Genomic DNA, 12,064 nt, shown 5'->3' with positions numbered 1-12,064 from the left:
GGGTCTTCCAATCAAAAACTATTCGGCCGATCCGCGCTGATCGAGAAAAAAACCCCTGAATGAGATGAGAACTTTGAAGATTTGGAGTTCATGCAGGTTGTGGACCAATAAACCTATTGATCTTATGAAGCGTAGTATATGGACCATTCTACCCTCCCAAGACTTCGCTTGGAGAGACTTTTCGGCTCCCCTCTTTTTCCCCTCAATGGGCTTGAGCAATGCAAGGGGCCCTTCTGGCGGTGGAGGCTGGACGCATGGGATTACAGCACATGGGGAATGTTGAGTCTGGATCCCTGTGAAGTGTCGAAAGATGCATCATGCAGAGAAACCGGTATACTCACGTGGGGTGGTTCGAGATTATCGGCTATGAATCCCACTAGAAATGGCTTCTAGATAGATGGTGATGGTAGACAGTCGAAAGAGGCTTCGATTATACGTATTACTTGTATCACTTATATCAAGGTAATGTACCTAGACCGTACTTCGTATATGTACCTCGACTGCAGACTGTAGTACAACACAGAGGAGAAACGTGCAGGTCTTGGCATATGCACATAGGGATCACTCAACATTCTCAGTCCTTTCCAGTCTTCCTTTTTCAGAGCCCTTACTTGATCTAAAATCTATAGCCAACCTTGAAAAGGTTACACTACATTCGGGGTCCATCTAAGCCTGGACACAAAATATATATCCAAATATCCGGATGGTCAAGCGGGAACATATATGGAGATGCATCATGCGCAAGTTCCGATGGGGGAAATGGGTGACGCATGGGATGTTGCCAATATGACGCTTTCCTGGTTAGTGACGAGGCGTAATATATCACTAGCCAGGAACTCATCGTGGACGAGAGCATGATTCGAAATACTGGAAATAGAACCTTCCTGATAAATTGCGCAGAGATGTTGAAGAATCGGAACAATTATATGTCTATGTACAACATCCTCAAACTAAAACTTCAGCTCCTAGGTTCACGATTCTCCTTGGAGACAGGCAGGAATTTTGTGTGTGAACCCTTCGAAACCAACGGGCCCACTTCATCGTCGACGACTCGAGATATTTTGACGGTCGTGAAGGCCATTGACTTCCCCACCCGATCAGCAACGGCAGAAATATCCAGAGTATCTCCAACGGTAGCCGTTGACAAATATGAAACGTGGATATCAATGCTTGCGCCTGTTCTCTCATATCCATGTGTGGCTATCGCCATGCCCCCGGCCCAATCGATGATGGTCGCAGAGACAGCCCCGTGAATGGTGCCCCTGGAATTGACATGTTCCGCTGTGAGTTTAAGTCGAGCCTGCACCTGGCCGCGGATGGCACTGATGATATCGACATCGGGTAGAAGAAGACGGTAGATAGGACTGTCATTTTTGGTCCGCTCCCAAATCCCGCGCACATGCTCTAATTCGGTGCCATTCATCGTGTGTGAGTACGGAAATCAAGTTGGGAGGATGAGGATATGGCCAAGAACACAGGGCTGACGAATGTGTAGACTTTTGAAGTCTGAAGTCAGAGTCGGAGGGGCCGAGAGCGGAATGGGCCGCCTTTGCACGGAACATACCGACCATATTCTTCTGGAAATAGGAAGAGTTCTTGTCACTGAAGTCTGCCCTGGATACATTGATAAACTATCCGAGACCAATATTGGCACCCTAGTCTCGGTGCTGGCTTGAACCGAGCTTTATGACGAACTAGAGATCTTGCACGCCCAAACTACACGTGAAAGTGGGAATACTGACGAGTGCATCGACGAAGATAAGATATTGACAAAAGAATCCGAAGAGATCCAGGCTCTAACGCATGGCGTTGATGTCAAGCTACGTTATATGGAGGAAGTATGGCACCTAGCTGCAAATGTTTAGGTAGTATTGGAGGTCTCGTCGTGCCTTCTCCGGGATCAAGCATCGACTTCATCTTTCTGATGATTCACATTCTTCAAGTAACGTCTGTCATAAATCTTGGCGGTGTGTAGCCTACAACATACCATCGTGGAGTGTGGCATCCCTGGAAGACCGACATAGGGCGGTGAATCTGGTGATGATTGCAGAAAAAGGGGAGATACCAACAACACCAACTCGTCGTCATTTCGCAAATGGAGAAGTCAACAAGGACGTTCAATTCGTCTTTAGAGGCCAAACAGCCCTTCCCGCCTCTGTTGGCTGAAGACCATATATCCCCAGAAGAACCGCAAGAGAGTTATGAAGACGAGAGTATCACCTCCCCCGGCTATGAGGAGATTGAGGTGGATGACGATGCAGATTTCCAGTCGCACTACTCGTTAGATCAATCGTTCTCCGATACAGACTCCGATGAATCTTCTAATATTGAGCGAAACCACCCATTTCGCCAGTCCTCCGGCTCTCTCTATGGCCCCAATGCATTTGCGCCTCCATTCTACAATCGTCCACCCACCCCTCTACCGCCCTCACCATCCCTCACTTCTCTTCTTCGGCCGCCCTTCTCGACTACTACATCACGCCCAACTACTCCGGACAGTTCAGATGTCGAGACTCCCAACGATACCGAGGCGGCAGTCGCCAAGTCAGCTCGTCGCGCAACCACCGTTCCGCGCGCCAGCCCCAAGGTCCCCACCTATGAATACTATGGCTTCGTATTATACCTAGCTTCGTCTTTGGCCTTTTGTAAGTCTGACAGAAACTTGCCGGGGCAGTTCCTCGTAGTCTCCTGCATACTAACCGGATCAACTTAGTGTTTTATCTCCTATGGTCTTATCTCCCATCACCGTTCCTCCACCAGCTAGGCATCTACTATTATCCCAACCGTTGGTGGTCGCTGGCGATCCCTGCATGGTTGGTGATGTTACTTATCTACATTTATGCTGCGCTTGCCACGTATAATACAGGCTACCTTACTTTGCCCATGCACAGCATCGAGAACATTGTTGATGAGGTCGCGAATGTATCGGTGATTGACGGAAAGGCACGGAGACGTCCCGGTGGTGCTACCAAGATGAAGCCTGGTGCTACCTCCTATCAGATCATGGGCCCCCAAAACCGCAAGGTCAATTGGCGAGAAATTTGGAGTGAGGGAACTGACGCCGTCATGGACGTGCCAGTAGGGGGCGTGTGTGAGGTTTTGTATGGCCAGGATCGAGAAGAAGACTTTGACTATCCGGCTGCAGACTCATAGCTTCTCGGTTCAATCAATTTCCTTGCCAATTCAGCTGATAACTGCAAAATACTCCGTATTGATTTCAGTGTTCCTGTCTACTTCGATCCACCTGGGAAATGACGTCGAGTTAGAAATCAAATAGCACGTGACTAGCAGTGTCTGGCCCCCTTCCGCCCTCCGCCTAACTGCCCATATCCCCAAAACCGACTGTTGAGAGAATAATTTCACAATGTCAGCAGAACGGCCCTCAACACCACCTTCGCAGCCCAAGGGCTGGGAAGCAGGACAGCTTCCCCGCGCTCCTATCACTCCAGAACAACAACGGAGGATGGTAAGTTCCCTCCAAGCTTGCGCCATGGTCAGCCCGAACTAATCAGTCTTACTGATAGGAAATCAGTCGCATGAAAGCTAAAGCCCTTCGGGAGAAACGTGAAGCCGAACTATCTCAAGCCGGTCCAAATAACTCCAAGTCCGTGACAGGCACCAAGCGCTCGTTCACCTCGATGGCGGCATCCAACCAACCTGCTAATATGCGCGATGCATCTTCTTCAAATCGCCCACTAGACTCGATTAAGCCAGCCCGAAATTTCACAAGCTACGTCGACTATGATTTTAGCAAGATGACCGACACAAAGGGTGGGTTTTTGACACAGGAGGATGACCCGTTCAATAAACAACTACACGTGCCGGATGGGAAAGAACAAAAGCCAGCACATATGACGCAGAAGGAATGGGAACGCGATCAGATACTCCGGTCACTGAAGCGAAATCGGGAGGGACCCTTTGAACCAGGTCTCAGTGTCCTAGATGATAAAAGCAAGCAGAAGACATGTCGTGAATGTGGCAGTATCGAAATTGATTGGAAATGGGAAGAGGAACTTAAATGCTGCATCTGCCATACTTGCAAGGAGAAGCACCCAGAGAAATACAGTTTGTTGACCAAGACGGAAGCCAAAGAAGACTATCTCTTGACAGATCGTGAGTGCCTAATTGGTCACCTATGAAAAGAGAGATGTGCTAATCAGCCCGCGCACAGCTGAACTCCGAGACGAAGAGCTTCTTCCACGCCTCGAGCGTCCGAATCCACACAAATCTACATGGAACAGCATGATGTTGTATCTACGATACCAGGTCGAAGAATATGCGTTTTCCGACAAGAAATGGGGCTCAACGGAGGCGCTGGATGCCGAGTTTGAACGGCGAGAAAATGATAAGAAACGGCGACGGGAGGCCAAATTCAAAACGAAGCTGCAGGAGCTGAAGAAACGCACACGTGTGGAGGCCTACCGGCGCAATCGACAAGGTGCTTCAGGCGGAGAGTTTGGCGATGATCTCGGTTCTGGACGGAAGCATGTTCATCAATGGGGCCGATCCATCGAGAATCCAGAAACTGGAATTGGGGTCAAGACGTGTGTAGAATGTGGGATGGAGGTGGAAGAGCTCGAGTTTTAGACGACCAAAATACCATAGCATGATTGATTATTGTATGAGACCACGATTTAATTTAGCGCTTGAACCTATTTGTGACTTCCATTATTCTTGTGTTGTTGAAGTATAAAATGTCATGTATACACCAGAGCAGCCAAAATATATAGTTCCAATTCGGCGATGACAAGAGCAAATTAGCAATCAAACTCGACACCAGCGATCCTAGGTCAATCTTTCATACCCATTAAACAATAGCAACATTCGAATCTGCGGTGCATCTATGCTGTGGAGTATATACTTGCGCGTTGTACAATGGGTCATATAGTTGGCGCCTGGAAATCAAGGCGTTCATCATCCTCTCAACCTCGCTAGTTGGCCTGTCATGATCCCTGCGGAACTTGTCGAATTGGCGATCAAATAAGAAACTCCTTTTATATTCACCTTTAATACAAAGACCCTCCCAATTCATCCAATTGCTTACTCCAGGGCTGGAGGTAACGTGCAGGTCAACCTTCTCCATCTAGAAGGCGGTCAGCACCCCCCGAGGCCATCTTCACCATAACAAAAGATCAGTGAAGGCACATTCTCATCCTCATAACTTTCCTATCATTGCTCAACCTTGCTCCTCTCCTTTGGATCTTCCTCCTTAGGACGCCTCATCCACAGGCTGACTCGGCGTGGAACGTGGTTCCTTGCCGTCGCCATCAAGGGACTTGGTTCGCTTACTGCGGATACGATTTACCGGGGTCAGGAGAAATCGAAGCTCGCACCTCACACGTCACTCGGCCTGATTTTCCCATTGGTACCTCCTGCAGTGCTTTGACCCTTCCGAGACTCGACCCGTCCTGTGTTTGTTCATGTCCTGGCAATCTCCATCAGCTATGGCTGGGATCGGAGGAATGCCCGGCGCCATGGATGGTTCGAATGGCCCACAAGGGACGGAATACACATTACAGGGTGAGCATGAACCGACTCGATTTCTTGAATGCCATTGACTAATATTCATCTCTAGGTGTAATGCGCTTCCTACAGACAGAATGGCACCGACACGAGCGTGACCGCAATGCGTGGGAGATCGAACGGGCGGAGATGAAGTCTCGCATTGGTCGATTGGAAGGTGACCTGCGCACAAGCAAGCGCTTGCATGAGGCCCTTGGGAAGCATGTTCGTATGATGGAGACCGCCCTGAAGAGGGAGAGGGAGAAGGTCAAGAAACTTTCGAACAACGAAAAGTATCAAGACGCTAAGGATCCCAAAGATGCTGCACGTGAAAGTGTCAACTTCCTGAAAGGTATGTGCCTCGCAATTGTATGCTAGCACGCTCGGTGAGATTTACTAACTGAGTTATTCACCAGCGCATCGCCCCAAGCCGAGCACGGACCCCAATAATGACGAAGAGCGCGACAACGAAAATCAGCATGAGGGTCAAATCGAGGACATAGACAAAGTCCGGGGATATCTGTCCAAAGCTTCCCACGAAATCGCGTACCATGTTATACCCGCCTCCCACCCGCCACCTGACCTGAACGACTCCGATATGTCAGGCCAGCTCTATGGCAATTCCCAGCTGTCGCAACAGAACCTGGAAGAGGCTTATCTTCAGCAGCAACGTCAGAAGGCAAATCACGTTATGGCACGTGAAATGGCCTTACAGAACCACCAACCAATGTCCAATCACTACTCCGACAATGCCATGGCTCGTGCTCAAAACCAGTATCTTCCTCGGGATGCCATGGATCGACGGTCAATGGACCCGCAGCAAGCCCCCGGCACAGCAATTGAAAGTCGAACCCAAGTATACGAACAGGGTATAGTACACGATCGCCCAAACCAGGCACACGAGACCCAGGGCCCTCGAGTGATCGTCAAGGAGGATGTGAATTTGGAAAACTTGACCGAGGAAAGAACAGAGGATGTGGATGGGTGGAATTTTGACGAACCGGCGGAGCAAGAACTCGTGGCCACCGAAACCGTCCCGCCTCATCGCCCGGATACCGATGCTTTCCCAAATGCCAACTTTACGTACTCTGAGTCGACCAAGGACGGGTCTTTCCCTCACCGAACGAAGAGCACGGAATCAAGTCGTAAGAGCGATGGTGCAATTGATGCCCGGGAAGCGGGTACGACGTTCAAACAAAAGCAAGATTCCAACTTCGAAGTCCGGTTTGTGCTGCGCGGCCACTTAGATGTGATTCGATCTGTCATCTTCACTGGTGGTGGTAGCTCGGACGAACCCGAAATCTGCACCTGCAGCGACGATGGAACGATCAAACGATGGATCATCCCAGGTACTTCTGGTGGCTCTGGAGCCGGTTCTAGCCATAGCTCGGACATTACGAGTGACTTTACTCATCGCGGGCACGAAGGCGCTGTGACTTCTCTTGCCGCCTGCTCACCGTCCCAGAACATCTTCAATGGTGGCCCTGTTTTGGGTGATGGGTTGGTGTTTTCAGGTGGCCAAGATGCCAGTGTGCGTTTATGGGAACGTGGGCGGATTGATCCCAAGGCCACCTTCCACGAGCACAAAGATGCAGTCTGGGGACTCTGTGTCCTTCCCGGGACCATGGGCTCTGTTTTTGGCGACTCAAGTAGCCAATATGGTGGATCGGATCGCATCCTTCTGGCCTCCGGCGCAGCAGATGGCTACGTCTTGATTTGGGCTATCGGCGCAGCACCCTCGGCTGCAAACCGCCGTCAAGGCAGAAGGGAGCGGTCGAACTCAAATTCAATGCCCTCCGGTTCCAACTTCCCAACTTTGCCTCAGCCCAGTGTTGCTGCACCCCCAGCTTTCCATTACACTATTGTTCATCGCATCACCCGCCCTAATTCTCCTTCCCCCACATGCATTAGCCCCTTGTCTCTTGCAGGCGTCAATTTTGTCGTCTCTTACTCGAATGCCTCTATCATTGTCTACGACACGCGGACCGGCGAAGAAATTGCGGGTATGGCTAGTCTCGAGACATACGATGGCACGCCAGCTACTGGGGTGAACTCAGTCGTCGCCACGACTGTCGGCTTTGATGGAACAGTTAATCTCGATCCCAACCGCGCGATGGCCGAAGAAGAAGAAGTTGTACACGGAGCTACTGGATCAAGCAGCGTAGAGGGTGTAATCATCAGTGGTTACGAGGACCGATACATCCGCTTCTTTGATGCCAATAGTGGTAAGTGGCATCCAAAGTGCGTTGATATTTCCCGCAATACGCTAATATTCGATACAGGTCAATGTACATACACAATGCTTGCTCACCCTGCTGCGATAGCCTCACTGTCATTATCTCCGGATGGACGTGAGCTCGTTTCGGCTGGTCACGATGCAAGCTTGCGATTCTGGAACCTCGAGAAGCGAAGCTGTACTCAAGAGTTGACAGGCTACCGGCTGATGCGTGGCGAAGGAGTCTGTTCTGTAGTATGGAGCCGTGATGGCCGCTGGGTCGTTGGCGGTGGTGGAGACGGCTTGGTCAAGGTCTGCTCTCGATGATTGAAACGACGGAATGAAAACCCGTGTATGATTCTTCTTGCGTTATACCTGTGTGTGTATCTCTTCGCGTTTGCTCGTCGTTTTCTGTATGATCCCATGAACTGGATGAGCGATTGGCCGGTCCAGTTATTTCGAGCATTTGCAACGGTGTTTACTGACGTTGTGTGGCCTCCCATACTCTCCTACTTGATTTTGCTTTTTTTCTCTTTTCTTTTTTCAACATGTGTACTTTTTACTTCGCTGATAACATGTTCGACAAAGATTCCCTGGCGTGCGTGGATGTTTTCTTCCCTTCAACTGTTTCGGTACATGCTCTATTCTCTATGGGAGCTAGATCCCACCTTGTTCGGATACTGTTCCATTTGCTCTTGTGATAGGGTCTTGATTGGGTTTGAAGGAGTGCCTGATAGGCTTTGAAATTATCCCAATACTTGACGTGTCGGTTGCTTGGTGTGGATGGCTTTTTTTCCCAGTTCTGCTTGAACGTGCCTATGTAATTTATGCCTCGGAAACCGATAGCTCATGTTGTGTGTATAGCATTTGAATCCATACCATTCATCGAGCAAACTCAGCCTGGTTACTCTGTAGACTATCATTGACACAAGACATGTGAAACGACTGGAACAAATACAGGTATCATTCGATATTGACATTATTTCGCTGCGCTGCCGTGAAGATATAATCTATTTGGTTGAGCTCCACGCCTCCTTGAACACCAATCTCAACCGTTTTGCTTCTTCCTCGTCCTTCAATCGCTGCTCGAGATAGCCTTGCAGGTCATCCCAGAAAGCCTCTGTATGCAACACCTCCTCACCACTCGGACCTATAGCAGCCTTGGGCGGTGATTCATCCCGCTTCTCTGTAATCTCTGGTTGAGCCATAGCAGATTCAACCACCTGCGCGCCACCGATGATCATCACCCCGATCTCGACCTCTTTGCCTCCCGCCATAATCGCAGGTTCATCTGCCAATACCTCGGCCAATGTCTTCCCGGTACCGGTCACTGGCTTGCGTTTGTATAAGATTTTGATCTTGTCTAGCGGAACTTGGCCTCCCTGAGCATCGGTGACGCGCACCTGCACAGCATCCCGGATGTCCTGGACCGAGGTGGTCGAGAGAGGGGCGTTGGAGATCAGGAATTCCAGAGCAGGGTTGCGGGCAGACTTGACGCGGACAGTGATTGATTTGGATGAGCCTGGTGCCTGTATTGACCTCACCTTTTTGGGCATTGGAGGATGCGGGGCTGAAAGGCGGGGGAGAGTGTACTATCGTTTTCACAGAGCATATTAGAATGATCTTCCTCAATGAGTCAAGCTAGGGAATGTTCGCATCAAGACTCACGGGCACTCGTAGTCCAATTTGCTCTGGATCGAAGACATAATCAGCGCGAAGCTTGATAGGTCGCGAGTCCAGCGTGGACAGAAATGATTTGGTAAAGGTCAGCTCCGACATGGTGAGAAATTTGGTAAAGATTCTCAAGGCAGAAAAAGAGAGAGAGAGAAAGCAAATCCGAGCTGATAGCTGTTGGAGTCCGGAGTAGTGGAGGTCTGGACCTGGGGGTTTCACTTGATGCCGGTGGGACAATAGACACCTGGATTATAAGGCATAGCTGTAAATAAGCACACCGCCTTTCATTACTTCTGTACTGCTGGCAGTCACCGCCCGAAGAAAAAAAAAAGACCGAAAGAAATTACAAGCTCCCCAGAAAGCAAACACTATTAACGTCCCCATACACACCTCTTTTTCACAATGGGTGTCGGTCGCCGTATGAAGAAGCAGGGCCCTCCGGGCCCGCTCGACGAGTCAAAAGTCACAATGCTCAAAAAACGCAAGGCTGGTTCGGCTGAAGCGCCTCCGAAGCCTGCACCAGCGAAGCGTCGCAGATCTAATGCCGATGAGACCGTCTCGAAGAAGGAAGCCTCGAAGAAGAAGAAGGTCAATGGTGCTTCTCCCAAGGTTGACTCAAAGGAACAGAAGAAGCAGCCGTCGGTCACGAAGAAGGCTGTGCCGGTGCCTATGTCTGATGATGATGATGATGAGGATATGGATGATGATGAGTTCGGTGATCTCGATGAGATCAGTGACGGCTCAATTGATAGCGACGATCAGGCTGAAGGACTGTCGGGTCTAGAGGATGATAACTCAGTTGTCGACTCTGACGAGGAAGGCCACACCCGTGGCGCCATGTTCTCCGACGACGAGGACTCCGATGCTGAAGAGAGATTGACCGCTGCAAACATCGAGGGTCTGTCGCGGAAGTTGGATGCTGAACAACAAGAGGAGGAGGAAGCTGCTGAGCAGGAAATGCAGGAAGCCGCCCTGCAGACTAACATCGCTGCACCCGATGTGTTCGCCGACCAAACCCAGCAGGGACTCGCCCCCGATCTGCAGCTGCTTCGCCAGCGCATCACAGACACCATCCGAATCCTGGGTGATCTGAAGACCCTCGGCTTGCCCGGTAGGTCGCGTACCGATTATATAGATCTCCTACTCGACGATATCTGCACATACTACGGCTACACTCGATTCCTGGCAGAGAAGCTGTTCAACCTGTTCACTCCCAGGGAGGCCTTTGCCTTCTTCGAGGCTAACGAGACTCCTCGCCCTGTGGTTATCCGTACCAACACTCTGCGCACCAATCGCCGATCCCTCGCCCAGGCCCTCATCAATCGTGGTGTTGTCCTCGAGCCCGTTGGCAAATGGTCCAAGGTTGGCTTGCAGGTTTTCGAGTCTCCGGTCCCCCTGGGTGCTACCCCCGAGTACCTGGCCGGTCACTATATTCTCCAGGCTGCCTCTTCTTTCCTTCCCGTCATGGCTCTCGCCCCCCAGCCTAATGAGCGTGTCCTCGATATGGCCTCTGCCCCCGGTGGTAAGACAACCTACATGTCCGCCCTGATGCGCAACACTGGCTGCATCGTCGCAAATGATGCCAGCAAGCCCCGTGCTAAGGGTTTGATTGGTAACATTCACCGTCTTGGCTGCAAGAACACCATTGTGACGAACATGGATGCCCGCACTGCTTTCCCCAAGGCCATGGGTGGCTTCGATCGTGTTTTGCTCGATGCTCCCTGCACAGGTACCGGCGTTATCTCAAAGGATCCTAGTGTCAAGACGTCCAAGAACGAGCGTGATTTCCTCGCCATTCCCCACATGCAGCGCCAGCTTCTTTTGGCTGCAATTGATTCCGTCGACCACGCTTCCAAGACCGGTGGATACATTGTCTACTCTACTTGCAGTGTGACGGTCGAAGAGAACGAGGCCGTTGTGCAGTACGTTCTTCGCAAGCGTCCTAATGTCAAGATCGTGGACACCGGTCTCGGTGGCTTCGGTAGCCCTGGATTCCTGAGTTACATGGGCAAGACTTTCGATCCTAAGATGGCACTCACCCGTCGTTACTTCCCTCACCGCGAGAATGTTGACGGTTTCTATGTCTGCAAGCTCAAGAAGACTGCCGTGACTCCCGTGGCTAAGTCGGACGACACCGAACCCCGTTCTAAGGGCCCCAAGAAGACCCGTAGTACTTCCTCGAATGCCTCCACGGACGACGAGTCCATTGACCGGACCCCGATCGTTGATGAGAACGGACACGCCGCTGATTTCGAGGGTGGTGCCTTCAGCTCCTTCGAGGATCCCGAGGACGTCGAGCGCATTGCTCGCGCTGAGCGCAACCGTCTGCGTCGCAAGGGTCTCAATCCTAAGGGTATTCTGAACAAGCCCAAGAGGAGCAAGCCAGAGGTGTCGGAGAAGACAACCGAAACGGTGGCACCCATCCAGGAAGAAGAGACCAAGGCCATTGTCTCGAAGAAGACTACCAATGAGCCGAAGGGTGAGAAGAAGACCGTGGTTAAAGAAGATAAGAAACCCGTCACCAAGGCTAAGGAAGAGAAGAAGACCGCAGCCAAGGGCAAGGTCGAGAAGAAGGATAAGAAGTCGGGCAAGAAGGCCAGCAAATGATCAATGACTTGATCATTCGTCTCTTTGTGTATAATCTTCGTTTTTCGTTCTTCAGGCAAGTCAAAA

General features: G+C 50.8%; 6 protein-coding genes across 6 annotated transcripts; 4 read left to right on the top strand and 2 right to left on the bottom strand.

The window, feature by feature from the left end:
* Window positions 1–958: 958 nt before the first annotated feature.
* N7518_000026 (PaaI family thioesterase) lies at window positions 959–1,423 on the bottom strand (the record flags this gene model as incomplete). Its single annotated transcript, XM_057180954.1, has 1 exon — window positions 959–1,423. The coding sequence occupies one exon, from the start codon at window positions 1,421–1,423 to the stop codon at window positions 959–961; it is 465 nt and encodes a 154-aa protein (XP_057046304.1).
* Window positions 1,424–2,095: 672 nt separating this feature from the next.
* N7518_000025 (uncharacterized protein) lies at window positions 2,096–3,153 on the top strand (the record flags this gene model as incomplete). Its single annotated transcript, XM_057180953.1, has 2 exons — window positions 2,096–2,645; window positions 2,714–3,153. The coding sequence occupies 2 exons, from the start codon at window positions 2,096–2,098 to the stop codon at window positions 3,151–3,153; spliced, it is 990 nt and encodes a 329-aa protein (XP_057046303.1).
* A 211-nt stretch (window positions 3,154–3,364) lies between these two features.
* Window positions 3,365–4,587, top strand: rad14 (DNA repair protein RAD14; the record flags this gene model as incomplete). The annotated part of the gene is made up of 3 exons (XM_057180952.1): window positions 3,365–3,466; window positions 3,525–4,113; window positions 4,172–4,587. 3 exons carry the CDS (start codon window positions 3,365–3,367, stop codon window positions 4,585–4,587), a joined length of 1,107 nt encoding a protein of 368 aa, XP_057046302.1.
* An 833-nt stretch (window positions 4,588–5,420) lies between these two features.
* N7518_000023 (cell differentiation and development protein Fsr1) lies at window positions 5,421–8,044 on the top strand (the record flags this gene model as incomplete). The annotated part of the gene is made up of 4 exons (XM_057180951.1): window positions 5,421–5,520; window positions 5,576–5,854; window positions 5,919–7,727; window positions 7,785–8,044. The coding sequence occupies 4 exons, from the start codon at window positions 5,421–5,423 to the stop codon at window positions 8,042–8,044; spliced, it is 2,448 nt and encodes an 815-aa protein (XP_057046301.1).
* Window positions 8,045–8,727: 683 nt separating this feature from the next.
* On the bottom strand, window positions 8,728–9,496 carry N7518_000022 (uncharacterized protein; the record flags this gene model as incomplete). Its single annotated transcript, XM_057180950.1, has 2 exons — window positions 8,728–9,309; window positions 9,386–9,496. The coding sequence occupies 2 exons, from the start codon at window positions 9,494–9,496 to the stop codon at window positions 8,728–8,730; spliced, it is 693 nt and encodes a 230-aa protein (XP_057046300.1).
* A 297-nt stretch (window positions 9,497–9,793) lies between these two features.
* N7518_000021 (rRNA (cytosine-C5-)-methyltransferase NOP2) lies at window positions 9,794–11,998 on the top strand (the record flags this gene model as incomplete). Its single annotated transcript, XM_057180949.1, has 1 exon — window positions 9,794–11,998. One exon carries the CDS (start codon window positions 9,794–9,796, stop codon window positions 11,996–11,998), a length of 2,205 nt encoding a protein of 734 aa, XP_057046299.1.
* Window positions 11,999–12,064: the final 66 nt, after the last annotated feature.

Source organism: Penicillium psychrosexuale, assembly GCF_028828465.1.
Source record: "Penicillium psychrosexuale strain IBT 29551 chromosome Unknown utg000001l, whole genome shotgun sequence".
Taxonomy (NCBI): Eukaryota; Fungi; Ascomycota; class Eurotiomycetes; order Eurotiales; family Aspergillaceae; genus Penicillium; species Penicillium psychrosexuale.
The sequence above is the reverse complement of the archived record's forward strand: the minus strand, read 5'-3'. Positions and strand labels throughout refer to the sequence as shown.